General features: G+C 36.0%; 1 protein-coding gene and 1 long non-coding RNA gene across 3 annotated transcripts in view; both read right to left on the reverse strand.

Annotated features, from left to right (window-relative positions):
* Positions 1 to 1,520: 1,520 nt before the first annotated feature.
* LOC127517697 (uncharacterized) lies at positions 1,521 to 16,049 on the reverse strand. Of its 2 annotated transcripts, none has more exons than XR_007931354.1 (3): positions 16,027 to 16,049; positions 1,898 to 2,042; positions 1,521 to 1,718 (listed from the first exon to the last, which is right to left on the reverse strand). It is a non-coding gene; the product is annotated as an uncharacterized LOC127517697 (long non-coding RNA). The 2 variants fall into 2 exon arrangements; XR_007931353.1 differs by lacking the exon at positions 16,027 to 16,049 and adding an exon at positions 2,810 to 2,832.
* A 2,321-nt stretch (positions 16,050 to 18,370) lies between these two features.
* The window catches only part of polb (polymerase (DNA directed), beta), a 36,038-nt gene continuing 34,478 nt past the window's right edge, over positions 18,371 to 19,930 (reverse strand). The window contains exon 14 of the mRNA XM_051903670.1: positions 18,371 to 18,543. Coding sequence (XP_051759630.1) covers positions 18,386 to 18,543 — 158 coding nt within the window. The 3' untranslated portion in view covers positions 18,371 to 18,385. The remainder of the gene's footprint in view (positions 18,544 to 19,930) is intronic.

Consider the following 19,930-nt stretch of genomic DNA (forward strand, 5'->3'; position numbering starts at 1 on the left):
TTTTCACAAAAATGTCATGGCTTTTGAATGACAGTGTTTCAGTTCATATTTCCTGATCTGTTTTATGGTTTCATCACCATATTATCCCAATGCAATAATCTCGACTATAACACAACAGGCCATAAAGACATTAAATAACAGTCATAAACATTTATAACTTTTTTCTCTTCAGTTTACTTCCCTACAAACATTTGTAATAAAAGCTTGCTGCTATGTTTTAGAGAGAATCTCGTAATGCAATATTTATTTTCTCAGGATTGATAAGACATGCCTGTGACTTCAGTTTTCTCTTGAATTTAAAACAAAATATTATGCATGACTATTATTATTAAAAAGCACCATCAACCACTATTGTGCAGGTTTAAACACACATACATCTCTCCCTAAATGTCTCTTAGTGTTAAAATACACTATTATGACCTCAATGACCAGCACACACACATACACACACACACACACACAGGTTTGTTTTTCTATCAAAGTGAGGACTCTCCATAGGCCTAATGGTTTTTATACTGTACAAACTGTATATTTTCTCCACCTACACTACTCCTAAACCTACCCATCACAGAAAACATTCAGCATTTTTACATTTTTAATAAAACATTGTTTAGTATGTGTAGCAAGGTTCAGGATTCAGGAAGGAAGAGGACAGGGTCGGCTTGACTACTGACTGCTTTATTTGAACTAATTCACCATATACAAAAAACAAAGGGGTGCAGACAGGCACAAAGCGGTCATAAATCATTCACAATTCTCTCTCAAAAAGACATATCCAGCGGGGCAGCAGTCAGTAGTCCTTCTCTCTCTCCTCCACTCCTGTTTCTCCTGGTGTTATATACTCTCTCCACACCAATTACTGAAACAAGAGACAGGTGTTCGTCATTTGCATTTAACCCACTCACTCACCGTTCGTCTCCTGACTCTCTCTCCCGCTGCTGACTCCGCTGAACCACGCCACAGTATGTTTTTAAAGCTATTTTAAATATGAGAACTCATGAAATGTCCTCATATTTCATATTTACGTAGTAATACCAGTGTAATACCCATGTCATTATACAAATTTGTGTCCTTATAAATCACAAAAAATGTGCGCGCACACACACACACACACACATGCTGCGGTCCTTTGGTTCCCTGTATTTCCACTGGATGTAGTCAAAGATGTCCTTCTTACTGTCCACCAGCAGAGGCTCTCCAGCCACACCTGTGTGACATCAGAGCGGTCATGTGACATCAGGTACAGTCAGTCTCACCGTCTGATGTGTACTGCAGTCAAAACTCTCAGACACCAGAATCAAAGTTGTGTTGTCAAGCTGCCGGGGTTTATATGAACACTTTTAAAGAAGAACTGTCACTGGATAGACAGTAAATCAGCAGCAACTGAATCAAATAAACTAAGTTGCTTAATTCTAGTAAGTGTTCATCTCTAAATATTACTAACAATATCAAAGTTATTCGTACATTTACTTCATAAAAAATAGTAAAGGTTTCACAGCAAAGACACATGACCCATGAGCTGAAGGAGGATGTTTTATTAATTATGTGGATAAAATAAATTGTGTTTGAACTGTTGCTGAACCTCAGCCGGTTTTGAAGAGCACAATTCTTTTGCCTGCAACAGAGAAGCTGATATAACTGTCTGTGTTAGAGGACACACAGGCACTAAAGTTCCCTATAATGCAGTGCCAGGAGCCCCCATGCCTTCTGTCAAACTCCTGTAAGGAAAGACAGTATTAATGTTCCACAAACTCACATCAACAAAAACACTCAATCTCCTCCATCAAGCTCCTGACAAAAAAAAAAAAAAAAAAAAATCAGAGCACTTTTTCACAATACTGAATCAACTGCATTTCACTAAGACATTCCAGTCTCTCAGTAAAACTCTAGAACTGACCGTCTTGATGTAGCGAGCAATGTCATTATCCCCTGTGTACATATTCACAGCCAGAAGAGCGACCTGAAGAACCTCACGCTGCATCTCATCACTCATGTTTGATCTACGGATCTCCAACGATGTCTTCGCCATGGCTGATCTGCAGCTGTAAACACAGATTCTGTTTTAATGAGCAAGTGTGAAATAAACACGACAGAATCTGAAAATTAACACATTTTTTGTGACGGTCCAACAACTCTTCATCATGAAGTCTTATGAGCAGGAATTGTTGACCCATGATACTATTATCAGATGCAACCAAACTTTAATACCACAAGCTGTAAGTGTGGAGTAGTATTAACAAATGTTAACTCTGTAAAGCCTGACCTGAAATAATAGTCAGAAAACTGAATTTTTCTTAAAAACAGTTTATTGAATCTTTAGACAAAATATTTAAAATAAATATTTTAAAAAGGCATATGTGTTTTTGTTAAGTATCATATTTGATGCATCAGGCTTTTCATATAATGTAATACAATGATGATTGAGAGATGAACAAATAAATCTTCATCAAAAGCCTGATGATCATATTTAAGACTCATAATCTTTCTAAAAAAATCATGTATGGATAATCAAGTAAACAAAAGTCTCTTCAGTCCAGTAAATGTTCATCTTGAAATATTACTAACAATATCAAAGTTATTCTTATGTTTACTTGATATAAATCAGTGCAGATTTGACAGCAGAAAGACACTGAATCACGAGCTGAAGGAGATTTAATTTGATAAAAGAGTCTAAACTATCAATCAGACGACAGAAGGCATGAAGTATATTGTGTGTGACGGGTTTATCAGCAAAGATTTGATCATATTGATATATACAGTATATATATATATATATATATATAAGGAAAATTTTTACATGGTGTCTTACCTTATTTATGTGGTGATTATATGATTCTCTCAGTGTCTGTGACGCTTCAGACGTGTTTGACCAGATCTAATGTAAGTGTATCTGACTCCACCTGTTCCTGCATCACAACCTGAACAGATCTCACTTGACATTTCCAACATTACAAAACTGAACTGCAAAAATAATGACCAGTTGTAAACATACAGAAAATCACACCAAAGTATGTGGGACACTTCTTAAGAACATGTTTTTTTTTTTTTTTTTTTTTTTTTTTTACTAATTATTGCATTAATTAATGATAAAAATTGAGGTAATACTGTCATCTCATCAGACACATGAAGCAGCAACATCATTACAGCCATCAAAACCTACAGACAAACATGAAACTATTTATTGCAATTTTACATTCATTAAATTATGTGAAATTAGCACCTTATTATGATTGTCACTTATATTCTGTGTAAAGACTGTGTAAATATGAAGGTTTTGAACTGAAACTAAAACCAAAACTATTTGTGTGAATTGAAGAACAAGTAGGACTAGATTTTTGTAACACTCAAAATAAAACAGATGAATGACAGGATCTCACAAACCCATGACACACAACTAACAATAACTCTACATCTCTGCCCATACAGTATAAGGCATTTCTTAGAAACAAACAAAAATAAATAAATAACAATAATATTGTAAGCAATGCCTAATATTTAATACATTGGCCAAATGTGTAGCAACAGGCATCTAAAATCTAAAATAAGGAGGCAGGGTAATTGCATTTCCTTGATATAATATACAACACAGTATAATTTCTGGACATTAATGGACAGAGAAAATACAAATTGACCCAAAACTAAAACAAAAGTCGACATTTGGTTTGTGAATGACAGTGTTTTAGTTCATATTTCCTGTTCTATTGTATGGTTTCATCACGATATTATCCCAATACAATTATCTAAAATTTAACACAAAATCACCATTCACAACTTTTTTTCTCTTCAGTTTACTTTTGTACAAACAAACATTTCTAAGAAACAAATGTTTGCTGCTATACTTTTGAGAGAATGACAATCCTGTAACAGAATGAATCATCTCAGTATTGACATGCATGTGACGTCATTTCTCTCTCTCACTTCAAACTTGAATTTAAAACAAAATATTATGCATGACTATTATTATTTAAAAGCACCATCAGCTACTATTGTGTAGCAGGTTTCGCAGCTTTAAAACTTTAAACCCGCTCACATCTCTCCCTAAATGTCTCTTTTACTATTAAATGACACTATTATGACCTAAATGAGCAACACACACACACACACACACACACACACACACACACACAGCGGTCCTTTGGTTCCCTGTATTTCCACTGGATGTAGTCAAAGATGTCCTTCTCACTGTCCACCAGCAGAGGCTCTCCAGCCACACCTGTGTGAAACAGAGCGGTCATGTGACATCAGGTACAGTCACTCTCACTCTCTGTGTCTGAAATCACCCCCCATACCCTTAAATAGGGCACTATTTCAGGGATCAGCCATGTGTAGTGGTGTCCGATACCATAGTGGACGTTACCGAGTGCACTCCTTCAATCCTACAACACACCTCAATAACAAGTGTACAACCGATGTACACTGAACGGCTAGAGAATACCCATAATGCTCGCTGAATGAATTCCCGCATCTGACCAGAGGATGGCGCCAGCAGCTGAATCATCAATCCATCAACTTCCCAATGTGGCTACAGCACAATATCATACAGGTATAAATTCATTTTTACTTTATTATTAAATTGTTTAAGGTTTATACACGCTAGTTTTCTCATTACTACTGGAGCTGCCAGTTTGATAAGTTTCAAATGATTATTAAACAGCAAACACAAAAGCGGCAGCCCTTCCTTGTCAGATTTTTTTTTAAAGGTAAATCAGTAAAACTCGAGAGCTTGTTGAATTTGTGATAGTAATAATCGTATTTATAATTTGAAATTTACATTATGAAAAGCTGAATCTTTGGATTTGCACGCAGACAATAATCAAAATACCTGCGTTTTAATTTCGAAGTTGCAGATAAGTAGTTGCAAATGTGTAAAATGTCATTCGCATAAACAAAGTGATAGATGTGAATGTGTCTACGACATTTACTTTTGCACTTTACAACCTCAAGTCTACACACTTTGACTTTTTCTACTCCTTTCGTGATATTCCTGTTGCAAAACCCACTTATGTGCACTTGTAAATGCAGATGCGAGCAATGTTGCTGTAAGGATTGAGTCAACGGAGTAAAGCTTTTATTAAAATTTATTAAAGTTTATTGACAAAATAACAGCAAGGATGAGCAAGTGGCAGAAACAGTGACAGGCAGTGATCTAGGCAGGCAGCAGAAAAACACAATCCTGGAACAGGCAAGGGTCAGGGCAGGCAGCAGAGAATCAGAAAAGAGTCCAAGAAATGTCAGACGGTGCTAAACAAGACTTCGCATGGAGGTGTGGGTGCAAGTGTCCTTTATGTGTGAGTGAGTGATTGTATAATGGGTAGCAGGTGCAGGGTGATCAGTCCAAGGTATGTGGATAGATGGGAAATGGAGTCCAAATGATGTGTGTAGTTCAGGATGGAGTGCCCTCTGGTGGCAATGACGGGCACTCTCACTGGTGATCGTGACAGTTGCCCACTATTTTCAAAGGAAAGTACCTAACTGCCCAAAAAGCCAAATGACGCTATTGACATCATGCGTCAATTAGCATATTCGTGGTGTCATCACGTCGGTTGCGTTCCATCCGCCTAATGTGTTTTCTCTCCTAATCCGTGCAATATAATGCAGCCAAATGTCCAATAAAGCTGTTCTCAGTTCAGTTCCTATATTTTTTGTCAGACAACAGAACAAGTAGGCTATGATATATAGTGAATGACTACATTTTATATGTAAATTATCTGAATTCAGAGAACTGGATGAACTAAAGCTCTGTGATAGTGAGTAATAGATAAGTGAGCACACGAGAAGAATGGATATCAAAACGCTCAAAATAAATTGCTTAAATATAAAACAAAGGAGAAGCAGATATGCTGTTTGGTTCGTGGCAACACTGTGTGTGTGTGTGTGTGTGTGCTCATGGCATGTGAAACTGGCTCATTCACCTCAGATTGCCTTGGCAAATCGAAAATCTCACAAATGAAATAAAAAAATAAAAGATATAGACATCAAATAGTAATAATCTGTACTAGCCTAGACGAGCATGGGTTATTCGCTGATTGTATGCTGTGTCTGTAATCAATCAGGCAAAACAGCACAGATTATTTATCATAGTAATTGTAAATTACTCCACTAGGTCTGAAATATATACGTTTTAATCCCCTGGATCACGCTACAAACATAATCTTATAGAACATGATACATTGTTGTGTCTTATCCCATAATTCCCACTTTTGGACACAGTGGCTGTGTTTTTTTTCGTTTACATAGTCTTGCTTTAACAGACATTAATATAAGACAACACTGCAAAAACAGTTTACTGTCAAGCTGTTATATTCGGTTATATATTTATCCAACATTCTCAGTTTTTCTGATGCATGTCTTTAATTTAATTTCATAAGTTGGTATTAATTCAGTGTTTATAATGCTAATGCTTGAACTTCAAAGAATTGTAACCCAAACTGACTGGGTTTCTAGAGAACAAAGGTTTTGTGAAGGGTTTAAGTGACAGCATTTCAGTTCATATTTCCTGTGTTTTTTTTTATATTCAAACTCACATTAGACGCTTTTAACATTAAATAAAGCACATAAACAACATCTGAGATTATCATATTGGTGTTGTTGTCGACGTCGCGGTTACTGAAGACAAAAAATCTGATTATTATTAGATAGCTTTTATCGCGTTGTGTCACGTCTGGTTAGGACACGATGTTAGACAGACAATTCTGTTCACTGTATTCTCAGCAAAAAGTCTGTAGCTATATCATAATATAAGAACAATTGATTATTCAGATGTATTCATTTGGAGAAAAAAAAATTAGAAACCAGACCTGAACTGATGTGTAGAAATTGTAATGCAAACCCCAACTTTTTTCACATTCTTTTCTGTCATAATATGGTAGACTAATATCCTAATAAAAATATCCCAATAACATCACAATGGATCATAAAGACTTTAAATAACACAACCACCACACAATCATCATTCATATATTTTCAGTTAGCTTTCTTTCGTACCAGTGAAGTATGTTGAAATAAAGACGTGTTTTTGAAAGGATGACAATCTGATAGCCGTTGTCACAGCATTAATCAATCTCAGTTCACTCAAACATATTTCTGCAAGCCAGACCTGGATTAAAACAACTTTAAACACACACACATCTCTCCCTAAATGTCTCTTCTAGTATTAAAATACACTACTATTACATATTTGACCATCACACACACACACAGTTTGAGTGGACGGATGGTGTACTCGTTGAGAGTGAAGCCCTTCTCCAGCGCGTGAGTCCTCATGTTCTTGTTGAAGATGTCACTGCCGGTGAAGTACAGCACACCGCAGAAATACTGATCCTTAGGAATGAGCCTGAAGAACCGGAGAGAGAGAAAGACATGAGGAATATACCGGAAAAACTCATTTGTGTCAGGAACATCCTAAAAAATGAGTATGTACCTGATGTCAATACGGCGGTGAAGATACTCCTCCTCATCCTCCTCTTCTCTCTGCAGCTGACACACACCCTGAGGAAATGACTCAAAACTCTCAGACGCTAGAATCAAAGTTGTGTTGTCAAGCTGCCGGGGTTTATATGAACACTTTTAAAGAAGAACTGTCACTGGATAGACAGTAAATCAGCAGCAACTGAACTAGACTTTTGAATGGACAGAAACTCAAAGAAACTGTTGTTCAGCTGAAGTCAGTTCAGTGTTGATTCAGTTCTGTTGTAAAGATCATCAGTTATTAAATTAGTTCATTTCATCTAATTGTCACTGTGCAGTTCAGACACACACCTTCTCCTCTCACTCACTCGTCTCATTTGCTCCAGTTCAATAATGCTTGTATTGGGCATAATTTTACTAATTTCCACAGGTTTCAAGCTCACAAATGCTAATATAAGCAGCGCACACATAAAGCCGCCTCTCAAACAGCTTGCTTAAATGGTCAAATACACAAAAAATTATGTCAAAATGCCCGTCTTGATGAGTATTCAGGTAAACACAGTCAGTTTTGGAACGTAAACAGAAATAAAACACATGTTGTGTAACAGTATATTAGCTCTTAAAGTGACAGCAGCCTAATAAACCTGCTGCTGTCTGTCATTAATGTTAATCAAAGAACAAAAGACAAAGAGAAAATCACTCACTGCACTACAGCGGTCAAAAGTACGAAATGGCTCATAACTTCTAAACCATTAGGAATCCTTGGCTCAAGGCGGACAAGATGCATGTCTCAGTTTCGCTCATCACCCTGGCGAAATTTTCGGGTATTTTGGGTTTTTTCAAAAACCTACTTTTGCGAACTAGTCCTGGGTTTTTCACCTGATCGGAACCAAACCAGTGCAGAAATGTTCTCTGGAGTCTGAATATCAATAATTATCAAAAAAAAGTTGAAATTTTGATTCACGGTCGCTAAGGGGCGCCAAAACGAATGGCGAGGGCGGAGCCACTTTTACTAAAATGGCTATAACTCGAGAACGAAATGAGATATTTGCAGCAAACTCGGTACACATGTGTAGGGGCTCAATGTTTTGGATACTAGGTGGTGCTATAACTTGAAAAAAAACATGAAAACAGCTGTAACCATGTAACCATTAGTCGACATGAAATTTGGCATGGTCTTGGTCCAAGGGGGCATGATGGTCTATGAGGACATTGGCGTATCTCAAAAACCTGACCACCATTGGCCAATGAAATTTGAGCACCTATTAGACAAGGTTAAAGGAGGCTGATCGGAACGAAACTCAGTGGGCATGTTTGACCCATGGTCCTAGAGGTCTGTAAGAATTTTGAAACAAATCAGCCACTAGTTGGCGCTAACGACTTTTACGCTTCTGTAATCACGTTGTGTTTCACAGATTCACACAATATGCATATCATTTGATAGATCTCCTAATGCTAAACAACTTTGCCTCAAGAACCAATGCTGTCAATCAAGTCGTTCATTAATTATTCAGGAATATCTGAAAAACCTACCTGAAAAACTCGCCCGATCGGACCAAAACCAGTACAGGACAATTCTCTGGACTCTCTAGATCAATAATTATCAAAAAAAAGTTGAACTTTACCATTTGGGTTGCTGTAACAGGGTCATTTAGAAAAGGAACATGGTAAAATATACTCAAAAGCCTATAAATCCTAAACGAAAACTCAGAACTTCACAGAATTGAGTGAGCATATGCAGCATATGACTCTAAAGAAGCATGCCAACTTTTATGGAGATCGGACCATAGGTGGCACTATAACTGATAAAAAGCTTTAAAAAACATGTTTTTAATGGTTTGTGGTCGACTTATTTTCACGGGAGTCATGTCTTTAGACTCCTGAATCCTTGCCGAGTCCAACAATACCAAACATGCTAGGTTTCGCCTTATAGTTTGTGCTACGTTGTGATTTAGCACTAAAAAAACTTTTGCGAATATCTTCGAAACCGTTAGTCCGATCAAGACGAAACCAGCGTAGGAAACACGTTCTTGGGTCATTTTTTTATGCTCTCATATATAGAAGTATCTATAACTTCAAAACGAAACAAGATATTTTTACCAAAATTAACACACATATGTATGGGCACACTCTGAGGACACCCCAAAAAAGTGGTGGAGATCGGGCTATAGGTGGCGCTATAACTGTCAAAACGCCTTTAAAAAACATATTTTTTCTTACTAAATGGCCTCTATTGGCTGTAAACGGTCTTTTCCATCTATGATCCAAGTGTTTACATGCTTGCTAAATAAAATATAATACCTTTTTATGTGCTTAAAGGCCTTAAGTGTGTAAGGGTGGACCGCCTACAGGGGTTCAGGCTGTAGGGTCGCTGAATGACTAAAGAAACGTTATCAGCAAGATGGTAGAAAACTGTATATTTCTTGTCTATTACCACCCACTGCTACTTATACCAACGACGGAAATAAGCGCAGTTGCGATAGCAAAATATGTGGGAGAGTGTTGCTATAGTGTGACGATTTTGTATTGCAATAGGGAGCAAAGTTACAAAATAGTTACAAAATAGATGTATGAGATGATAACATCATAAACCATTAATCGCCTTCCTTGACCATGTGACTGAAACCCAAATATGAGACATTCAAACTGAGCAATCAGAAGATTAAAACTTCCCCCACTGTACTAAAGGTGTGACAATTCGTAGACCCCCGATGTACACACATCTTGGCCTATAGGGCTTGATATACTATTTGTGCCTTCCAAATGGCCCTTGTAGCAAGAGAGAGGGGGTTGAAACTGTAAAGCAAATGTCTTTGTTCACTTTAAAATATCTTTGGATATTTTCAACCTTACAAGGGCAGGAGAAATGTTGAAATGTGATCGTTTAGATGTTTTTTTTTTTTTCATAAATATATAAATGTAAAAAAAAAAAAAAAAAATTAGGTGACAAATTATTCGCAGCAGACAAATGAAACTGCAAAAATATGTTGTAGACATCAAGTCTGTGAAACTAATGCTGACATGATGACATTTAACCCTGTAAAGCCTGATATATTAAACAATCGTCAGAACTGTTTAAATATAACAGTTTATCAAACCTTTAGACAAAGTATAGAAATATAAAATAAAAAAGTTTGTATATATGTCTTTTGTTAAGTATCATATATTATACATAATTCTTTGATGGCTCATATATGAGCACTATGTATGATATATGAGAATATTGAGCTCATACTCGAAGAGGTAAAAACACCTCAGTTTTATTCAGAGACTCAAACTGAGCAAAACTATGCAATTTGGTGCAGATGCTGATATTTATATGGACAAAATGTAAGCTGAAATTGATCTTGTAATAATGATTATCAGTAAAGCAGATAATTTAAACTTGTAAGATGTCAGAATGTTGTGTTTGTTGTGTGTTTTTTGTACTACATGTTTACAAATTTTATGCTACACCAAAAATCATCCTTTGGCCTTATAATAAACTTTGAACTTGAACTTGGATAATCAAATAAACTAATTTGCTTAATTCTAGTTAATGTTCATCTTGAAATATTACTAACAATATCAAAGTTATTCATTTACTTTATAAAAATCAGCACAGATTTCACAGCAAAGACACATGAAGCACGAGCTGAAGGAGGATGTTTTATTAATTATGTGGATAAAATAAATCGTATTTAAACTGTTGCTGAACCTCAGCCGGTTTTGAAGAGAGCAAATTTTTTGTTGCCAACAGAGAAGTTGATATAAGTGTTCGCTTGTGGTCGCACGCTGTAACCAGAGCTCCCCACAATGCAGTGCCAGTTGCCCCTGTACCTTCTCTCAAATTCCTGTAAGGAAAGACACAGTATTAATGTTACACAAACTCACATCAACAAAAACACTCAATCTCCACCATCAAACTCCTGACAAAAAAAAAAAAAAAATCAGAGCACATTTTCACAAAACTGAAACGATTGCATTTCAATAAGACATTCCAGTCTCTCAGTAAAACTCTAGAACTGACCGTCCTGATGTTGGTAGCAATGTCATTATCCCCTGTGTACATATTCACAGCCAGAAGAGCGACCTGAAGAACCTCACGCTGCATCTCTTCACTCATGTTTGATCTACGGATCTCCAACGATGTCTTCGCCATGGTTGATCTGCAGCTGTAAACACAGATTCTGTTTTAATGAGCAAGTATAATAGTATTAAACAGGACAGAATCTGGAGATTCATTTATTTAAATGTCCAACTCTTCATCATGAAGTCCAGCTGCTGCGTTTATGAGCAGGAATTGTTGACCCATGATACTATTATCAGATGCAACCAAACTTTAATACCACAAGCTGTAAGTGTGGAGTAGTATTAACAAAAGTTAACTCTGTAAAGCCAGACCTGAAATAATAGTTAGAAAACTGAATTTTTCTTAAAAACAGTTCATTGAATCTTTAGACAAAATATTTAAAATAAATCTTTTAAAAAGGCATATGTGTTTTTGTTAAGTATCATATTTGATGCATCAGGCTTTTCATATAATGCAATACAATGATGATTGAGAGATGAACAAATAAATCTTCATCAAAAGCCTGATGATCATATTTAAGACTCATAATTTTTCTAAAAAATCATGTATGGATAATCAAGTAAACAAAAGTCTCTTCAGTTCAGTAAGAGTTTATCTTAATAATATTAATACATTTTACTAATTAATTAATACATTATATTAATACATCTTAATAATATTAATACATTATACACTTTACAACACAAGCAAGCACAATGTAAAACACAAAGTACAGAGCAACACAGAAAAGAAAACAAAAAATAACACTCAATAAAATTAAAATCAGTTAAAGCAATCCTGAAATAAAACGTTTTTTTAAAAGTGATTTAAAGACGACTAATGAATTTGCTTCCCTGATGTCAGATGGTAGAGAATTCCACAATTTGGGGGCGTAAAATGAGAAAGTCCTGCCACCCCTAGAGCGAAGTCGTGTTTTAGGAACGACTAATAGCCCACTCTGAGAAGAACGCAAATTGCGACTAGGTGTGTAAGGGGTTAAAAGCTCTGCCAAGTACTGAAGAGCCAGACCATGTAAGGCCTTAAATGTTAACAGAAGAATTTTAAAATCATCGTGGAATCTTACCGGTAGCCAACGCAACGATGCCAAAACAGAGGTTATATGGTCAACAGTCCTAACCGCAGACAAAATTCTAGCTGCCGAATTTTGCAAATATTGTAGATTGTTAATGCAGGTTTTGGAAACTCCAACAAGAAGGGCATTACAATAGTCTAGCCATGAGAAAACACATGAATTAATCAACCTTTCAGCAATAGAAAAAGACAGCATGGGACGTAGACGTGCAATATTTCTGAGATGAAAGAACGAGGTCTTAACAGTGTTCTGCACAAAAGGCTCAAACGACAAACCGGCATCAAAAATAACTCCAAGATTTTTTAATTTACTTTGGAACCACCATCAATAGACTTCAGTTTTGGAACTATTCAAGCACAGGAAGTTCCTAGACATCCATACTCAGATAGCATGGTGAGTTTTGATCCAAACCATCATTTTGGTTGAGATTGACATTTCAATGTTTAATGTATGTTGGATCAACATTGAAATTTTGATGAAAGCCGATGTGGGATTACAAATTTAAGGATCTGTTTAAGATCCTACATCCTGACATAACCTCACATGAAATACTAAGGTGAAGTATATTGTATTTAACATTTTGAGGTAAAGATAATGACAATTTAAGGAGATCAAGGCAGGCAGCCCAGGTGTCTGTAACATTAACCTTTTGTCTTCATGCACTTCCTAACCATTTGGCAGGACAAGCTCAAGATACAGCGGTGCCTTTGTCTCTATGATAATGTAAAGGTATGGGCGATACTGTCAGACTGATTGGATTAGCACCTATGCATTTGAATGACACTGCTATGTTGATTAGATCATGGCTGGGAAATGTAGGGAATGGGCTGATTCCTGCACTGCATTTGCATGCTTTGTTTAGATTGTCTCCACCTCTACTCTATGTATCCCTCCCCCTTGAATGTATATGAACTACCAAGTACACTGCCTTAGTTGGACTTGGATGACTACAGCGACGCACAGCGCGTTTCTCAATAAAGAGTAACTTTTGCTTGAAAGATATCCCAACGTCTCCTGGTCTCTGCTTCGACGAGGAAAAAGTTTCCTACACCGACAGCACACATGGGTGGAGACAGTGATATTGAACTAACAGGTATTTGTAGTTGATGAGCATAAGATCATGCAGGCATGTGTTTCTGCAGAACACTAGTGGGTGTTTCCCAATCAGTGGGGCGTTTTCAAACCACAATGGGCTTTTACCTGATTTGCTGTAATCCACTGCGGACTTGGTTTAGGGGTGGGCCTTCATGATTTTAGCAAGTCTGTTGAAAAATGGTTGAAAAACATCCAGTGTAGTTTGAAATTGGCCACTGATTGGTAAACGCCCATTTTGGTTTTGCACGTGCACTTCTCAGTAGTCTAATTGATGCTTCCTCATTCGAGAGAAAACACAGGTGCATCCTATACAGGTGTGTTGTTTGTTGAACCACCTGTGGCCTGTTGCACAAAGCCGGTTTCAGTTGCTACCCAGGTAAGTTCAAGATTAGTTTGAGCAAACTCTGTTTTTTCGGGCTTATGAAGGTGGATTGGTTTTTAGCGGGTTTCATTGCTATGGTAACTTACGCTTCACAGCTAACCTGAGTTAGAGATCACAAACCCAAACTGACCAATCAGCTGTGAGTAAAGTGACATGTATCTGATGCAATAAAGCCACTCCCCCTGTATCTCTCGCTCCAAATTAAATCAGTTCATAGTGAAAACATTTAAGAGACAAAATTGCTCAGCATTTGCTGTTAATTATTCATTATATTTATATTAAATAAATTAAAATTATGAATAATTCATGACATATTCATATAATTAGGCCTATTATATTAATTAACAATATTAAACTTTGCTTTTAAATTAAAATAAATATATAATACATGCATAATATATAAAGCTTTTAAACAGATTAAGCTTACATGTATTCTTTCGGGCTCTTTGTGAAACTATATTAATTATTTGGTCTATTTGTTTGATTCACATGCATTGATATAGTCAGATATTTTCTTTCAGCTGCCTTCTCAAACTTTCACTGCATCAGTGTTTATTCCTGCTTTGTAAATGCGTTTAATTTCATATTTATTTATGTGGCAAAGCCACTGGAAGGCAAGCCTGCAACCTTTAGCCAAAAAAGCGTAACGGCTAATGCTAACGCTCCGGCTCTGGCGGTACGCATGGGCGGTATGCAGGGAGAGTTTATCTCCAATGGTAAGAGATACAGACCCTCTCATCTCACTATAATATACAATCTCTGGCTGAAGACATTAGGAGGAGAAACAGTTAGAGATTAGAAGGAAACTGAGGTTTTACAGAGTCTAACGGCTCTGGCCGAGCTGTAACATAAACGAAACGCTATTGGATATTTTGAAAAAGGGGCGGGGCTGTTCGATATATAGCCCTGTCTTCCTGTTTCAGTTGAAATTACGTCAACACATTGAATAATGCTGCGCGTTCCAACACTCTTCAGTGGGCCTTTAAAGAATCTCTTTGTCATTGATTGTGTTAAACTGTCAAATAAAAAAAAAATAAAAAAAACCTGACTCAATTGCTGGAAAGGTGTCATTTATGTTTAAAAGGTTTTCCCAAAACTTTTAAATGGTCAGAAATTTGTTGATGTACCATTGAAGTGTAGCTGAAATGTTAATGTTGTTCAGGGCTAAAGTGAAGAGAACAAAGACGCAGATCTTTAGGAAGTTTTATTCGTCCACATTCTTCACAACTTCCCATTCTTTTCTCCTCTTATTGCTAGTAAAGCAGTAAAGACTTACATCACTTCTCTTGTGGCTCGTCGACTGAAAATTACAACCAAAAGCTGTACAATGTGGCATCGTATATTATATTCAGAGTTGTGTTGCTTTAAAAATAGCAATAGGACAGTGTCAGTAACTCAGTGAGTGCATCCATTTGACGTCATCGACATAGAACGCACTGTGCACCTAAACAAAATGATGCCGCCAAATCGGTCCAAATATGTCATGGATTTTTTAAATAACGTAAATCTTTCATGGGTTTTCTACTACATATTTCAGCAAGAGACATCAATTACGTTATATTAAGCCATACAAGTCTTAACACCAGGGGTTCCCTTTAAGTGCTGCAGGCATAACACCAGTTGACAAAGAGTCATTTATAATTGAAAGAACAATAGGACACAAAAAGCTGAAACAGGTTTTAAATAAACTAGATAGCAAGGGATCAAGTATGCAACTGGTAGTTTTCATACAAGAAATCTTGAAATATTACTAAAAATATCAAAGTTATTCTTACATTTACTTGATATAAATCAGTGCAGATTTGACAGCAGAAACACTGAATCACGAGCTGAAGGTGATTTAATTTGATAAAAGAGTCTAAACTATCAATCAGACGACAGAAGGCATGAAGTATATTGTGTGTGACGGGTTTATCAGCAAAGATTTGATCATATTGATATATTCATATATATATATATATATATATATATAAGGAAAATTTTTACATGGTGTCTTACCTTATTTATGTGGTGATTATATGATTCTCTCAGTGTCTGTGACGCTTCAGACGTGTTTGACCAGATCTAATGTAAGTGTATCTGACTCCACCTGTTCCTGCATCACAACCTGAACAGATCTCACTTGACATTTCCAACATTACAAAACTGAACTGCAAAAATAATGGCCATTTCTAAACATACAGAAAATCAAACCAATGTATGTGGGACACTTTTTTTTTTGTTACTATTTATTGCATTTAAATGATACAAATTGAAGTAATACTGTCACCTCAGCAGATCAACATCATTACAGCCTACAGACAAACGTGAAACAAACTATTTATTGCAGGTTTACATTCATTAAATTATGTGAAATAATCAGCTCATTATGATTTTCACTTATTATCTGTGTAAAGACACATTTTGAACTGAAACTAAAACCAAAACTATTTGTGTGAATTGAAGAACAAGTAGGGCTAGATTTTTGTAACACTCAGAATAAAACAGATGAATGACAGGATCTCACAAACCCATGACACAGATCAGTTCTGAACATCTGACAAACACTACTGTCTCATCAGGACATCTGTGCTTTAAACCAGCTTCACACATTACAGACACATGAATCACAACAAAAAGTTTTATGTTGTGTTTATTATGATTCATTCTGTTGAATCTCTCAATGCCAAATAGAAACTAATGATTTAACAGTTGTTTTGCGGCGTGTATTTTGATCTTAACACCTTTAACATTCTCAGGTTAGGTAAAGTAAGTCGAGTCTGGTCTAAATTATAAGCATTTTAAATGACTTACAGTTTGGTCAGATGACTTCTCTGTGTTCTTGTTCAAAGTCTTAAAACACTATAAATCAAGCCTCAGTAGCAGCATTTGTAATCAATTCAATTTTTTTTTTATTGTTACTGTTACTTTTCTTTTATAATAAACAAATGTAAATGCAAATAAAACTTCATCATTAAAGTATAAAATACAATAATCACACTTTGAGTGAAAGGTGTATTCAGCTTCTCTTCAGCTTGAGGTTTCTTGTCCTCAGCTCTGGGCTTCGGGGCGTCGTGGGTTTAGTGAAGAGGCAATCAACTCATCAGACTTTTACACTCCTGCTGTTTATCACAGACATTAGGTTATCTGCTTGATTGATGTAAGTTGTAACTTTCCCAAAGTTTCCCAGATTCCCAGGCCTCGCAGGTGCAAGCGGTCCGCCTTCTCATGTCCTTGGCAAGCCGTTTTGACTTTTATTCATTCTCAGGATATGAATTCTTGATATCAACAATTCAATTCTTGATATCAGGAATTGCATTTCCACTAGTGAAATGTCTCCATAGGCTGCAATTCAAATTCAATTGTTGATATCAAGAATTGATTTCTTACTAGTTGAAATTTCGAATTTCACATATCAGAAATACAATTCTTACTAGTAAAAAAATCATCATTTTTTATGTCAATAATTACATTGTTATTAGTAAAAAATGTGAATTTTTGATATCAAAAATTAATTTGGCACTAGTTGAAATGTCAGTTCTTGATATCAACAATTGAATTGCTACTACTAAAAATGTCTGAAAATGTATTTCTGATATCAATATAATTTCAGATATCCTTGAGCACACACATTGCTCCTCCTTCTCATGGACAGACACACACACACACACACACACACACACACACACACACACACACACACACACACTACTAACAATAACTCTACATCTCTGCCCATACATTATAAGGCATTTCTTAGAAACAAACAAAAATAAATAAATAAATAACAATAATATTGTAAGCAATGCCTAATATTTAATACATTGGCCAAATGTGTAGCAACAGGCATCTAAAATCTAAAATAAGGAGGCAGGGTAATTGCATTTCCTTGATATAATATACAACACAGTATAATTTTTGGACATTAATGGACAGAGAAAATACAAATTGACCCAAAACTAAAACAAAAGTCGACATTTGGTTTGTGAATGACAGTGTTTCAGTTCATATTTCCTGTTCTATTGTATGGTTTCATCACCATATTATCCCAATGCAATTATCTAAAATTTAACACAAAATCACCATTCACAACTTTTTTTCTCTTCAGTTTACTTTTGTACAAACAAACATTTCTAAGAAACAAATGTTTGCTGCTATACTTTTGAGAGAATGACAATACTGTAACAGAATGAATCATCTCAGTATTGACATGCATGTGACGTCATTTCTCTCTCTCACTTCAAACTTGAATTTAAAACAAAATATTATGCATGACTATTATTATTTAAAAGCACCATCAGCTACTATTGTGTAGCAGGCTTCGCAGCTTTAAAACTTTAAACACACTCACATCTCTCCCTAACTGTCTCTTTTACTATTAAATGACACTATTATGACCTAAATGAGCAACACACACACACACACACACACACACACACACACACACACAGCGGTCCTTTGGTTCCCTGTATTTCCACTGGATGTAGTCAAAGATGTCCTTCTCACTGTCCACCAGCAGAGGCTCTCCAGCCACACCTGTGTGAAACAGAGCGGTCATGTGACATCAGGTACAGTCACTCTCACTCTCTGTGTCTGAAATCACCCCCCATACCCTTAAATAGGGCACTATTTCAGGGATCAGCCATGTGTAGTGGTGTCCGATACCATAGTGGACGTTACCGAGTGCACTCCTTCAATCCTACAACACACCTCAATAACAAGTGTACAACCGATGTACACTGAACGGCTAGAGAATACCCATAATGCTCGCTGAATGAATTCTCGCATCTTACCAGAGGATGGCGCCAGCAGCTGAATCATCAATCCATCAACTTCCCAATGTGGCTACAGCACAATATCATACAGGTATAAATTAATTTTTACTTAATTGTTAAATTGTTTAATCAAGGTTTTTTTTCATTAGCCTACTAGGCCTACTGGAGCAGCCAGTTTGCTAAGTTTCAAATGATTATTAAACAGCAAGAAACTATGAAAAGCGGCAGCCCTCCCGTGTCAGATTTGTATGAAGGTAAATCAGGCAAAACTCGAGAGCTTGTTGAATTTGTGATAGATAGTGATATTCGTATTTGTAATTTGAAATTTACATTCACGTGAAAAGCTGAATCTTTCGATTTGCACGCAGACAATAATCAAAACACTCGTGTTTTAAATTCGAAGTTGCAGATAAATAGTTGCAAATGTGTAAAATGTCATTCGCATTAAAAATGACAGACACAAATGTGTACGACGAATTTACTTTTGCACTGTACTTCAGTTCTAGTAGTACAACCTCAAGTCTACACACTTTGACTTTTGCTATTCCTTTCGCGATATTCCTGTTGCAAAACCCACTTATGTGCACTTGTAAATGCTACGGAGCCCCTAAAGGGACATGGTGGTGGTGGGGGAAAAATGGGAAGGGAGGAAATATTTTTCATTTTATATTATGAAAAATACTCAATAACTTGACTGTAACACACTGTACTGTCACCAATTTCAGTTCATACATCACTGCTCTTCTGCTGGTTAGGTACTACAACACTTAGTTTGGCAAGTCGCACATATATATATATATATATAGAGAGAGAGAGGGGGGGGGGGGGGGGGGGGGGGTTACAGAAATAATATATATTCTATATATAATATATTCTATATAAAATTAAAAATATAAAATTTAATTTTCCAGTACTTGACTACTCATTTAAATTTGTAAGTCTGTTATGTGCTTTTGTAAATTTTATTATTATTATTATTTTAAATATTTCTATTTAGCTTTAATTTATTTTTATTTTAGTACTTATACAAGTTGAAGTTATAGAAATAAAATATATTCTATATATAATAATCTAATCTCAAATAATATATTCTATATTACATTATAGAAATAACTTCATACAGGCACCATTTACATTAAAAAATTAAA

Source organism: Ctenopharyngodon idella, chromosome 8 (assembly GCF_019924925.1).
Source record: "Ctenopharyngodon idella isolate HZGC_01 chromosome 8, HZGC01, whole genome shotgun sequence".
Taxonomy (NCBI): Eukaryota; Metazoa; Chordata; class Actinopteri; order Cypriniformes; family Xenocyprididae; genus Ctenopharyngodon; species Ctenopharyngodon idella.